The 14,050-nt window shown below is 36.1% G+C and overlaps 1 protein-coding gene across 5 annotated transcripts in view; it reads right to left on the bottom strand.

The window, feature by feature from the left end:
* daam2 (dishevelled associated activator of morphogenesis 2) overlaps positions 1 to 14,050 on the bottom strand; it is a 138,584-nt gene that overhangs the window by 93,816 nt on the left and 30,718 nt on the right. For all 5 annotated transcript variants that reach the window (XM_026229370.1, XM_026229373.1, XM_026229372.1 and 2 more), the window contains exon 2: positions 281 to 511. In XM_026229370.1, the coding sequence (XP_026085155.1) occupies positions 281 to 448 (168 nt within the window). In that variant the 5' untranslated portion in view covers positions 449 to 511. The remainder of the gene's footprint in view (positions 1 to 280; positions 512 to 14,050) is intronic.

Below are 14,050 nucleotides of genomic sequence, written 5' to 3'. Positions count from 1 at the left end.
AACTAGAAAGAATATGCCTAAACCACAATAATCCAAGTCTGCCAAATAATCTGTAATTCCTACAGCCTTATTTATGATCAAATTTTGTACTACAAGTGCTCCAAACTGCCTGATGTTAGAAATTAGATGATAAGTCACTGTGACACACAGTAAGCCCTTTGAATTTTCCACATATGTGTTACATGGTTTATGGATAAAGATTCATTGAAAGGATCAAGTTGTAAATTAAACATATTTGATGGCATAAACCTTACAGCCAGAATAGCTGGCAGATACTAACCACTAATTCAGAGAAACGTGCATGCAGTTCTTCCTCTGGGGGCATGGGGGCACTGAACTCCAGCAGCTGCAGTGGTACACTGTCTTTCAGGTTGATCTCAGGGGGTTCACTGCTGCTGAAGCAGCACAGGAAGCCCAGGGTGGGCCGTGTGCGCTTCCGTGGAGGCATCCTCTCCAGTCTGGAGGGGCTGACAGCCAGCAAGCGAAGATTCTGCTATCTAGGGGGCATGATCTGAAAGAGAGTAAAAAAGAGCCAATCAGGATTTAATAAAAACCACACATGATAACTATGTTTACACAATAATTTTTCTCAAACTATATGGTTTTTAAATCTAGTTCACCCTAAAATGAACATTTTGTCATCATTTACTCACATTCATATGTTGTTCCAAACCTTCTGTAGAACACAAGATATTTTGAATAATGTTTGTAGTCTAAAAGTTGCTGTTAGCCATCGACTTCCATAGTATTTTTTTATTTAAGGAAGTCAATTGTTACTAGCAGCAGAAGAAAGAAACTCATACAGGTTTGAAACAACTTGAGGGTGATTAAATAATGACAGAATTTTCATTTTTGGGTGAACTATCGCTTTAAGACAAACGGCAAGAAGCTGAATAAATGTGTTAAGCATTCTACCACAGTAATAAAAACTCAAAAACAACTCTTGAGAAAAGCTAAAGCCTCCTAACAATAGTTGTGATTTTTCCATCTTTATTTTTTTTTTCTATTAATATCTTTTAAAGCCCTTAATATTCCCTGATATGGTGTTCCCTAAACTGCTGCACATCACTGATGTTGAATTTAAAGCAGTTTCACATCAGTCTGACAGCTTTAATTGCTCATCATCAGAATGGGAACATCAATGAAAGATAGAGGCTGATGTTCTACAGGCTGAACCCTTCAGCTGTTTGGAGTGGCACTGAAGGAGCTGAGTTTCTTAAAAGCAAAACCTTCATCACTCTCCAGAACTTCTTTGGTCAGTGTGGGCACAGAGAATGGAACTGCCTGGCACCTCTCTGGATGTGCTGGCATAATCACTGGGGCACAACAAAGACTTTTCTGTTTTCAGGCTACAATGTTCGCCAATGGAGAAGTAAAGTGAGGGAGGACATGAGTAATTACCAGAAGTCGTGGCTGTACCCATCACACTCACCGGAACAGAGAAAACTAAAAAGGGAAACAAGCCCAGATATCCTAGACTCCCTGCTCTCATGAGTAAGTTCACAATAATCAGAATGGCAGTGGTTTCCATTAGGCTCACCAAAAAATTGTGACAAGGAAATAAATCTGTCAGCCTTGCTTATTTCTGATATCAAACCCTACAAGTGCTTGCATTCAAAATGTTATGCCATAATATGGTAGCTGGATTTTTGCCAGTACAAGGTTGTCTTGTAGCTAGAACAAGTCTATCCAAGATGATCAGCCAGGATAAATTGAGGTAATCAATTATCTAGACAAGCCCCAACTGGCTAAAAAAAAAACTGGTTTCCACTATATAAAGAAGGATGTCCAAGCAAAAGGTGTTATATTTGATAAAGAAGAATTGGTTTTTATTCAGATCCATTAATTAAAAAAATAAATAATAATAATAATACTGAATGACTTCCATGATGGGGGTAATGGGTTGCTTGGGGTTGGGGCGGTGCAAAAGTATAAATTATTATATAATATTATTACAATATTAATTTATTATATTCATTATTGCGTATATATCAAACTGTGTCTTTTCTGAGTAAAAATAATGGTCGTTTTGGCTTAGGCTTTTTTTTTTGCGTGTGAGAAAGATGCATTTCATACAAGATCTGGCAACTGACGTGATTATTCATATAATGAGATTTAGGCCATACAAATTACAGGAGTTTTACCGAAGGCAAATGTAGCAAACATATAAAATATGCCCAGCGGGATATTTTAAAGAAAGATTAAAATTAAGGGAAAATATTTAAGTGGGATGATAGCGGGATAGAATGGTAAAATACAGGAGACAGGTATGCAATAATGCAAGAGGACAATAACAAACCATACTATTAATACTAACGCTCCTATATAATATAGATAGTGTTCCTTTCTTTTTATTAGGTTCATATTTTACCTAAGCTCGCTATTGGAATTGAATGTAATAAGAGCGAAAGACTTAAAGAAAGACTGTCTGCCACTAAATACTACAAACAAACAATTAAATGAATACAGTCTCTCCATATACAGTAGATTGTCATTGTTTACATACTAAAAACATAATCAGCATAACCATTTGTTTAAGCCTTAAAGCTACATTATAAGTATAAAAACAGCAAAGACAAATGGTACTTTTAACTTAAACAATGGGATAAATTTAGTATCTAACTTTAATAATTTACTGTGGTTATGTCAAGTCTCAGATTCGTGTGAGGAGAGTTAGGAAATATATTTCTGTGTGGAGAGTGAAGCAGCAGTCTATGTAGAGCATTCTAAATTAGTTGCATTAGAAGGTTCCATTAAACTAAAGATACCGCCTTTTGTGAATGACCCCTAATGAACCCCTAATGAATACATTACACTTGCTTCATTAATGATACTGAAAACACCACAAATAAATGCAGGTATGGATGTGTGGACATACTGGAAAACAACCAAGAATGTAATTTGTGCATACTTGGGTACAAAAAAATTTCATGCTGTCTCTTTATACATTTTTTTTTTGCCACAGGGCAGAGCATACTGGGTAACCGGTGTTTTCTAAAAAGCATAGTGGTATATACTGTATATATAGAGAGAGAGAGAATCAGACAGGCAGAGATGGAAATGGGGCCACAACCACAACACATTATCCTATGCGCTGCTGGAAGTAGGTCAGTGGAGGATAGAGGGAGGAGCATTTCCTTCTCATACATACTGTTCATCTGGTTTATTGCATTACTTTTTCTTGCTTGTGTGATCAGCAGCGTTTGTCTTAGGCAGATTTTCTGCAAAATCATAAATCTTCCCTTTCCTTTTCTAGCTTTTCCTCTCCATATTCCTACTGGTGGATTTGAGCCTCTAGGGAAGTTGAGCCTCCCCTAGTTTCTAGGCAACGATAAACAAATTTTGTAATTTGACCATAAATATTCGAAGACTCATCCATTTTACTCATCCTTTAATGAAGAGAGGGCTGTGAAATGACTCGTAACTACAGGTGCATCAAGTTAATTTATTTCAGTGATTTAACTCAAATTGTAAAACTTGTGTATTAAATAAATTCAGTACACACATACGTAAGTAGTTTAAGTCTTTGGTTCTTATAATTGTGATAATTTTGGCTCACATTTAACAAAAAAAAAAAAACCATCAACGAATCTCAACAAATTAGAATATGGTGACATGCCAATCAGCTAATCAACTCAAAACACCTGCAAAGGTTTCCTTAGCCTTCAAAATGATCTCTCAGTTTGGTTCACTAGGCTAAACATTCATTGCCAAATAAGCTGTCTATTCACAGAGTGCTGTATACAAGCATGTTAACAGAAAGTTGAGTGGAAGGAAAAAGTTTGGAGGACAAAGATGCACAACCAACCAAGAGAACCACAGTCTTATGAGGACTGTCAAGCAAAATTGATATAAGAATTTGAGTGAACTTCACAAGGAATGGACTGTAGCTGGAGTCAGGGCATCAAAAGCCACCACACACAGAGGTGTCAAGGAATTTGCTGGACCACAGACAATGTCAGAGGCATCTTACCTGGGCTAGGGAGAACTGGAGTGTTGCCAAGTGGTCCAAAGTCCTCTTTTCAGATGAGAGCAAGTTTTGTATTTCATTTGGAAACCAAGGTCCTAGATTCTGGATGAAGGGTGGAGAAGCTCATAGCCTAAGTTGCTTGAAGTCCAGTGTTAAGTTTCCACAGTCTGTGAAGATTTGGGGTGCAATATCATCTGCTGGTTTTGACCTATTGTGATTTTTGAAAACCAAATTCAATGCTCCCCTTTACCAGGGAGCACTTCATGCTTTCTTCTGCTGACAAGTTTTTTGAAGATTCTGCTTTCCTTTTCCAGCAAGATTTGGCACCTGCCCACACTGCCAAAAGCACCAAAAGTTGGTTAAATAACCATGGTGTTTGTGTGCTTGACTGGCCAGCAAACTCTCCAGACCTAAACCTCTATGGGGTCTTGTCAAGAGGAAAAAATGCAAAATGCACAAAAATGCAGATGAGCTGAAGTCCACTGTCAATAAAACCTGGACTTCCATACCACCTCAGCAGTGCCACGTCGAATTAAGGCAGTAATTAAATTAAAAGGAGCCCCTACCAAGTATTGAGTACATGTACAGTAAATTAACATACTTTCCAGAAAGCCAACAATTCACAAAATTTTTTTTATTTTTTATTGGTCTTATAAAGTATTCTAATTTGTTGAGATAGTGAATTGGTGGGTTTTTGTCAAATGTGAGCCAAAATCATCAAAATTAAAAAGAACCAAAGACTTAAACTACTTCAGTCTGTGTGTAATGAATTTATTTAATACACGAGTTACACAATTTGAGGTGAATTACTGAAATAAATTTTTTTTTCCACGTTGTTCCAATATATTGAGATGCACCTATATATTTACGTATGTTTATTAATATAAACATATCAGAGTCATCAGATTGTGCGTCAGTCATAAGTTCCAGAAGACAGGCAGAACTAAGTCTTTTATGCTCTTTCACACCTATCAAATCACATAACTTAGAGGAAAGCAAATAAAAATCATTATTCTTTCTACAGATAAATTAAGTAACGTGAAAACTGATATATTTCTCCAAACATGCATTGTTTTTGGATTAAATACCCTAATACATGTTGTGTAGCGAAGCCCTGAAACCAGTGTTATAAATTTTACATTTAAATACATTTATGCATTTGCATGTCCTTAATCTGACAACCCACATGAGTGTCAAGTCTGAGGAGGAAAGACTTGAATTTGGAATGCAGCTAGCTGTGTGTCAATATAACATACTGCATCTTTAAATGCCTACGTGCAACAGAGATGATGGGCAAGCCAAACCCTCCCTATCTCTCCTCTATTCACTCCAAATCACTTCCTCTCTCCCATCTTGTCAGATAAGAGAATGACTGCAGCCTTTAGGGAAGGGGTGTTAAAATGTTTCATCCTAACTGTCACATGCAACCAATATAACTGACTAAATTTGTACAACAATATGCCAGTTCTGACAAAATAAATAAATAAATGGCACAGGAGTCATACATTCTGTACACAGACATTTAAATGTTACTATGGCTATTTCGTCCCTTTGGAATTATAAGGTTCTATCTGACATTTTTGTCAAAATTGAGTTATTCACATATTCTTATTCTGTGACAATTTATTTACATTATGTGATGTTTTATTTTAAGTTGTGTACATTTTGGGATTTTTTATTGAAAAAACAAAAAGGTTCTATAAACAGAAGTCTATGGAACACAAAAACTTTAAAGCTCAATATCTCAAAACTACTCAGAATGCAGATAGAACCTTATAATTCCAAGGGGACGATTTGTTATTCATATTCTTTCCAAGATTTCACATTCTTATACCATTTATTGGGTGATATATAAATGTTAATCCTAAAAATCCTTTAACGGATTTGGATATTAAAAGCATATTAGTATGTTATGTGTATGCCAGGTTAAAGAGATGGGTCTTTAATCTAGATTTAAACTGCAAGAGTGTGTCTGCCTCCCGAACAATGTTAGGTAGGTTATTCCAGAGTTTAGGCGCCAAATAGGAAAAGGATCTGCCGCCCGCAGTTGATTTTGATATTCTAGGTATTATCAAATTGCCTGAGTTTTGAGAACGTAGCGGACGTAGAGGAGTATAATGTAAAAGGAGCTCATTCAAATACTGAGGTGCTAAACCATTCAGGGCTTTATAAGTAATAAGCAATATTTTAAAATCTATACGATGTTTGATAGGGAGCCAGTGCAGTGTGGACAGGACCGGGCTAATATGGTCATACTTCCTGGTTCTAGTAAGAACTCTTGCTGCTGCATTTTGGACTAGCTGTAGTTTGTTTACCAAGCGTGCAGAACAACCACCCAATAAAGCATTACAGTAGTCTAACCTTGAAGTCATAAATGCATGGATTAACATTTCTGCATTTGACATTGAGAGCATAGGCCGTAATTTAGATATATTTTTGAGATGGAAAAATGCAGTTTTACAAATGCTAGAAACGTGGCTTTCTAAGGAAAGATTGCGATCAAGTAGCACACCTAGGTTCCTAACTGATGACGAAGAATTGACAGAGCAACCATCAAGTCTTAGACAGTGTTCTAGGTTATTACAAGTAGAGTTTTTAGGCCCTATGATTAACACCTCTGTTTTTTCTGAATTTAGCAGTAAGAAATTACTCGTCATCCAATTTTTTATATCGACTATGCATTCCATTAGTTTTTCAAATTGGTGTGTTTCACCGGGCTGCGAGGAAATATAGAGCTGCGTATCATCAGCATAACAGTGAAAGCTAACACCATGTTTCCTGATGATATCTCCCAAGGGTAACATATAAAGCGTGAAGAGTAGCGGCCCTAGAACTGAGCCTTGAGGTACTCCATACTGCACTTGTGATCGATATGATACATCTTCATTCACTGCTACGAACTGATGGCGGTCATATAAGTACGATTTAAACCATGCTAATGCACTTCCACTGATGCCAACAAAGTGTTCAAGTCTATGCAAAAGAATGTTGTGGTCAATTGTGTCAAACGCAGCACTAAGATCCAATAAAACTAATAGAGAGATACACCCACGATCAGATGATAAGAGCAGATCATTTGTAACTCTAAGGAGAGCAGTTTCAGTACTATGATACGGTCTAAATCCTGACTGGAAATCCTCACATATACCATTTTTCTCTAAGAAGGAATATAATTGTGAGGATACCACCTTTTCTAGTATCTTGGACAGAAAAGGGAGATTCGAGATTGGTCTATAATTAACTAGTTCTCTGGGGTCAAGTTGTGGCTTTTTTATGAGAGGCTTAATAACAGCCAGTTTGAAGGTTTTGGGGACATGTCCTAATAACAATGAGGAATTAATAATAGTCAGAAGAGGACCTATGACTTCTGAAAGCACCTCTTTTAAGAGCTTAGATGGTATAGGGTCTAACATACATGTTGTAAGTTTAGATGATTTAACAAGTTTATACAATTCTTCCTCTCCTATAGTAGAGAATGAGTGGAACTGTTCCTCAGGGGGTCTATAGTGCACTGTCTGATGCGAAACTGTAGCTGACGGCTGAATGGTTGCAATTTTATCTCTAATAGTATCGATTTTAGAAGTAAAGTAGTTCATAAAGTCATTACTGCTGTGGTGTTGGGAAATGTCAACACTTGTTGAGGCTTTATGTTTCGTTAATTTAGCCACTGTATTGAATAAATACCTGGGGTTATGTTTGTTTTCTTCTAAAAGAGAAGAAAAGTAATCAGATCTAGCAGTTTTTAATGCTTTTCTGTAGGATACGCTACTTTCCCGCCAAGCAATACGAAATACCTCTAGTTTTGTTTTCCTCCAGCTGCGCTCCATTTTTCGGGCTGCTCTCTTTAGGGTGCGAGTATGCTCATTATACCATGGTGTCAAACTGTTTTCCTTAACCTTTCTTAAGCGTAAAGGAGCAACTGTATTTAAAGTGCTAGAAAAGAGAGAGTCCATAGTTTCTGTTACATCATCAAGTTGTTCTGAGGTTTTGAATATGCTAAGGAATTCGGATACATCAGGAAGATAACTTAAAAAGCAGTCTTTTGTGGTAGAAGTGATGGTTCTTCGATACTTGTAACAAGAAGTAGAATTTACAATTTTGGCTATATGAAGTTTACACAGAACTAAATAATGATCTGAGATATCATCACTTGGCTGAATAATTTCAACACTATCAACATCTATTCCATGTGACAGTATTAAATCTAGAGTATGATTTCGACAATGAGTAGGTCCTGAAACGTGTTGTCTAACACCAATAGAGTTCAGAATGTCTATAAATGCTGATCCCAATACATCTTTTTCATTATCGACATGGATATTAAAATCACCAACTATTAAGACTTTATCTGCAGCCAGAACTAACTCGGATGTAAAATCACCAAACTCTTTAATAAAGTCTGTATGGTGCCCTGGTGGCCTGTATACAGTAGCCAGTACAAACATAACAGGGGATTTATCATTAACATTGGTTTCTCTGGATAATGTTATATGAAGCACCATTACTTCAAACGAGTTATACTTGAAGCCTGCCCTCTGAGAAATCCTGAAAACGTTATTATAAATTGAAGCAACACCTCCCCCTTTGCCTTTTAGACGCGGCACGTGTTTATAACAATAATCTTGGGGGGTGGACTCATTTAAAATAATGTAATCATCAGGTTTTAGCCAGGTTTCTGTCAAGCAGAGCACATCTATATTATGATCAGTTATCATATTATTTACAAAAAGTGTTTTCGTAGAAATGGATCTGATATTCAATAAGCCAATCTTTATCATTTGTTTATCCATATTGCATTTGTTTTTTATTTGTTGAACCTCAATTAAATTGTTAACCTTAACTTGGTTTGGACGTTTTTTGTATTTTCTAGTTCGTGGAACAGACACAGTCTCTATAGTGTGATATCTAGGTGAAAGAGTCTCTATGTGCTGAGAATTAACTGACCTCTGTGACTATAGACTATATCTATACCATATCTTCAGGATTCATGAACGTAAACCTTTTGTGTTTTCATGTAATTTTAAAGGTCTTTGAGCGATTGGTAAATTGGTCTCAATTTCACAGAAGTTACTTATATTATAATAAATATTGAAAACCTTTGTAGAATTGTGTTCTGCTCAGGAATGGGTGTGTTCCATTTTAGGGTATCTGGGAATGCTTCCAAGCCTGGTGTGACCCTGGGGCCACGAGAACCTAACAAATCAAAACTGATTTGAAGATTTCTTTGTTGTCTGGTCTGAGTATATAAGGGAAGTGACGAAATACTACTTTGTGATTCTGAAGCCAGAGAGCCTGTAGTATGGAGTGTGTCCACACACTCTATAATATGCATTTTCCAGAAGTCAGGTATGCATCCTTTACTCCTAGTTTTATCTTTGAGAACTGAATGTGTTGTATTGATTTGATATCTTTGAATTGACTATGTAAATTGGCATTATACATATTTACCTGACTGATAATAAATAAGATTTAATCTGTGCAAATCTGTGATCAGTACAAATAATATTAAAGCATTAATGTATGAATCATGGGGAACACCATAAGGGATTTCCGATTTATGACTGTGACTGGCTTAACACAGTGTAGCTCTAGTGGTTATAAAAATAACACTTTTTGTTATGAGCATGCAGGGGGCAGCTCACTGAAAAGTATTATAACCACTCTGCATCCTCTGAGTACAGTTGGAACTAACAAGTTCGTGTCCGTGGGTTAACTAAAATCGCCCGGGTGTAAATCCGAGTGTAAATAAATGTGCGATACCTGGTCCCTAATGAACAAAATAATTGAAAGTATGGGATTTCAAGAATACTCAAATATCTAAATTAATAATTAATAAACAATCAATATCTGTAATCATCTTGTGATGAAATATTGCCCAAATGTAATGATCACGTGAAACTGGAGTCAGATTGAACACAGAGATAGACAAAAATTCAAACTAAATACTGATAAATTCAGAAGAACAATTAAAAGACCGAATACGCATGAAACCTTCGACCAGGCTGCTGGATTCCCCTTTTTGGGCTGGCGAGTGGATTCTTACAATCATTTTATATTTTATAAATGACCACATCAATCTAAATAACTACTATTAATTTATAATCTAAGGTGCTCCAGAAGGAAAAGAGATGCAACTGAAGAAGTTCTCAGTTTAAAGAGCCAGTAAGATGAAAATTCTAAGCTTCTTATCACTGTTTATAAGTCCTGTACATTGGGTTTAAATCCATCCAAGGTTAAAAAACATTGTCATTTTGTCAAAATATCATTTTAAAATTACCTCAATTCTCAGAGATCCCCAATAGGTTCGTGCAAAGCTGTTCAAAAGATTCAGTTTCCTTAAACCCCACCTTTCGGTTGCATACTGTGTTCTGATTGGTCAACTGACATAGTTTTGATTGGTTGTTCAGCACACAACTTCACGGTAAACAATGCGTTAGCATCTGTTTGGGGTGAATTATGACTTATTCCTCTTATCGCAAAGCAAACAGTAAAATAAAAAAACTTGAACAGTCTCGCTGCTTTTTCTTCTGTGTGGGTGTATTCAAGCAGCGCGCTTCAGTTTGAATCTGAATAGCACGTTCAGCGCGGGGGCGTGGTCACATTATATATAATGAAGGGAGACATGAAAAACAGATATGGCGTTGTTTTCATATGGATTACTTTATCACAGATTATCTGTTTTTGCCAGCACTTGTTTAGTTTTAAAGTAGACATGTCAAGCTCTCTATGGATTTTTTCTCTCATGTCTCTTCGTTGAGTATTCACAGAGTTACGCTTCATTTTAATGACGTTTTTGTAAGTGAAGATCAGCGCAGACAGCACACATACTGATAAGATGCTCGGGAGAAAACAAACACATAACTTCATAATCATACTTCGCGTTGTATTCGGAGATGCTCGTTGGTCTAAATAAAGTTGGTGATGAACCCTCTTTTATGGCCAAACGCTTTGAAAATCCCGCCTTGTACTCACCAAGATTAGAAAAGCAGTCATCAGTGAAATGTTGTGAACACATTGTTGTACAATGGATTGGATTTGTTGTACTGCTCTGGTATTGTGGTAAAAATGAGTTTTAGCCATTGGTTCTTCTGATCTTCATTCTTTGGCAGTGAAAATAAAACAAACTTGCCTTTACAATTAAAAACACACTGTCTCCTCGACATGATGCTATCACACCAACCAGAGCGTCTTTGTGGGGGGGTGGGGCAGGTCAGAGTTCCGTTTCTCCCAAGACGGTAGGTGGAGATTATTATGCAAAGTGTTCCTAGTGACGTACATAGAGATGGGCAAAAGATTTCAAATCTATAACGACTCGTTTCAGCGATTCAGAGTCGACTCCTTACTTTAGACGTGTACTTTTTGGTTTAATTACTTTGCACATTGTTTACACTGATTGACAGCTACATCATACACTGTAATACAGGTAATTTTTGATTTCCCAAAAATTTTTTTTTTTTTGATTTTTGGTTTAGAGGTGAGGAAAAAAACTGACTGAAAATTAAGATTCGTCATAAACATCTTCTAAATGTGCCTTTCTTAAAGTTTAAATCATTCTGCTACATCACTGGAAAGCAAGGATTCACAAATAATGTTAATAAGCCCTATTTCATTCATTATCTCTCCCAAATTCAAACCATGCCCACATCTGCTTTCGGGCACTGTGAAATCATTCACTTTAACAAAAGTTCTTAGAATTAAAACAGAAGACTACAAGTTGCAATAAGCCAGAATTACAGTGCAGTTTACAATTTAACTGCTGTGCTTCTCTTCTTTAAAATAGAAATCAGAGAGGATTATAGATATCAGAGGCCAAGGACATAATGGATTTACATTTGCATTTACATTTACAAGTGGAAAAATTATCAAAATTATTTTTTTGAAAAGTAAAATGGCATACAATGTGCTCATAATTTAAAACAAATACAAAAACATGATGCATTAATTAAGTTAATTGTACCTTCAGAAAAAACTTTAATGTGGAAAGTTAACTGAAAATGCTGATGTACACTATTCAGCCGGACTTAATAATTTTCCAAAGTCTTTTCAATCTTATTCAGAAAACTTCTTCAGCACTTTCCAGATCTTTAGCGCACCACACTTTAGGTTTCCCAAAGTTATCTGCCGAAAATAAACAAGGCGCTTTTACAATCAGCTTGCCATAAACAGTACAGATGTTTATAGGATGCGGGCATAAGGTGGAATTCAGGACACTCTCAAGCATGTAGCACTACTGACCCACTTATTCCCCAAAGTAGACAATTACAATTGCTGAGACTCCCACAAATTGATGATTGACTGATATGAATTGGACACCATTTATAGCCAGAGTCACTGGTTAGTTAGATGTTCAACATTCCATTAGATCACAGAGCATTTCCCATATGTCACTGAGCGTCCAATAGTGTGTGAAAACCAAACTGTTTCCTTATTTGGTCTAAATCCCATTGATGGCACAGCTTCAATTCTGTAAAAATATTAAGACAAGTTAACTAAGTACAACACGTAACTGAAACAATGTTAAAACTCCAACCTGTGTTCCAGATTTTGCTTTGGAAATGGAAGCAAGTCATGTTCACAACATCTGACTGGGAACTAAATATACATCAAAGGGTGGTAATCACACATTTGATTGTAAAGGAATTACACTGCTTGCTCAAGTGTTAAATTCAACCAGGCATAACAACAGGCAATGTGTGTCTACCCTGACTTCAAAAACATAGCCAAGTAGAACAGTTCCCTTGCACTCCTCATGTACTGCAGCCAAAAAAAAAAAAAAAAAAAAAAAAAAAAAAACACTGGCTGCATCCGAAAGCTAGGCCGCTGACTTGCTGCCTCGCTGCCCTATCTGGCTATGACTTTGCAGGCAGTGTTTTTAATGTAGGCACCACATGAAACTGATCTCGGACAGGCTTCTGAGGCAGCCTGAAGGTTTGGAATAGCTTTGAAAAGCTTAAAGTTTAATTTTAATTGTTGAAACTGAAGTTTTAAAAAGAACACGTTTCTAACATGAATTAACATGTTCTAACATTATTTACATTAATTAATACCCAACTAGCACATTTTACATGAATTAGCATGTTGCTAGCATGATTTAACATGTCTCAAACATGTTGCTATCATGATTCTAGCATGATTAGCATGTCTCTAGCATGTTTCTAGTATGATTAGCATGTTGTTAGAATGGCTAACAAGTTAATAGCCATGCTGTTAGCATGTTTCTAGCATGAATATTATGGGCGCACAAATGGGCGCAAATGCATTTGCTAATTAAACGACATGGCGCTAGACGGGAAAATGCGAATGGCAACTTTGTGAGAGACTGCATTTGAAGTTGATTTAAAAATAATGATGTATGCTTGCACAGCTTTTTCCTAATAAGAGTGATCAACTCTATTCTTACCATCTGAAAGATTTAAGACTGACCAAACACCCATAACAAGGGTAACAGACACACCTAGTTGTACTGAACAGAAACCAGAAACTTGAAGATTCTCCCAAAGTCAGAAAGCAGTGGGTGACTGTGTCCCACCATCAAGATTTGTATGTGATTAGCATGTTTTGTTTAGCTTAGGCATGTATATTAAATATGAAAGCTGATAATCAATATGTTGGCCGATAAATCTAAATCCACATTACTACATACTTTTTGAGAGCCTGATTACCAAAAAAAAAAAAACATTAAAAGGCATTAAATACTTCAACATAAATCAAACCGAAAGCAGCCTTACAAATAAATAAAATAATGCTTAAATAATGAAAACTAGGTCCTGGACAACATTAATTACGTGTATAAAAAAAAAAAAAAGTAAGGCGATAAGAAGATGGAGTGTGTTGAAAGAGGACAATCATGTAAGGACTATAGCCAGAGATATTGTCAAAATCATTAAATATTGTTATTATTAAAGAGTATCTGGCATTTCCAATTAATGTAGGCCTATTATTTTCTGCCTATTGTTATTAGGTTACTTTTATTATTAAATGAATATTACAAATTAATTTGCTTCGTAACAATTTCATAGCGCATCACCGCATAACTGACAAAATAGTATTTTAAAACAGGTTTATTATAGCCTACAATTA

The sequence above is a fragment of the Carassius auratus genome, chromosome 42 (genome assembly GCF_003368295.1).
Source record: "Carassius auratus strain Wakin chromosome 42, ASM336829v1, whole genome shotgun sequence".
Classification (NCBI taxonomy): domain Eukaryota; kingdom Metazoa; phylum Chordata; class Actinopteri; order Cypriniformes; family Cyprinidae; genus Carassius; species Carassius auratus.
Note: the sequence above shows the minus strand (reverse complement) of the source record. Positions and strands in the feature narration are given on the sequence as shown.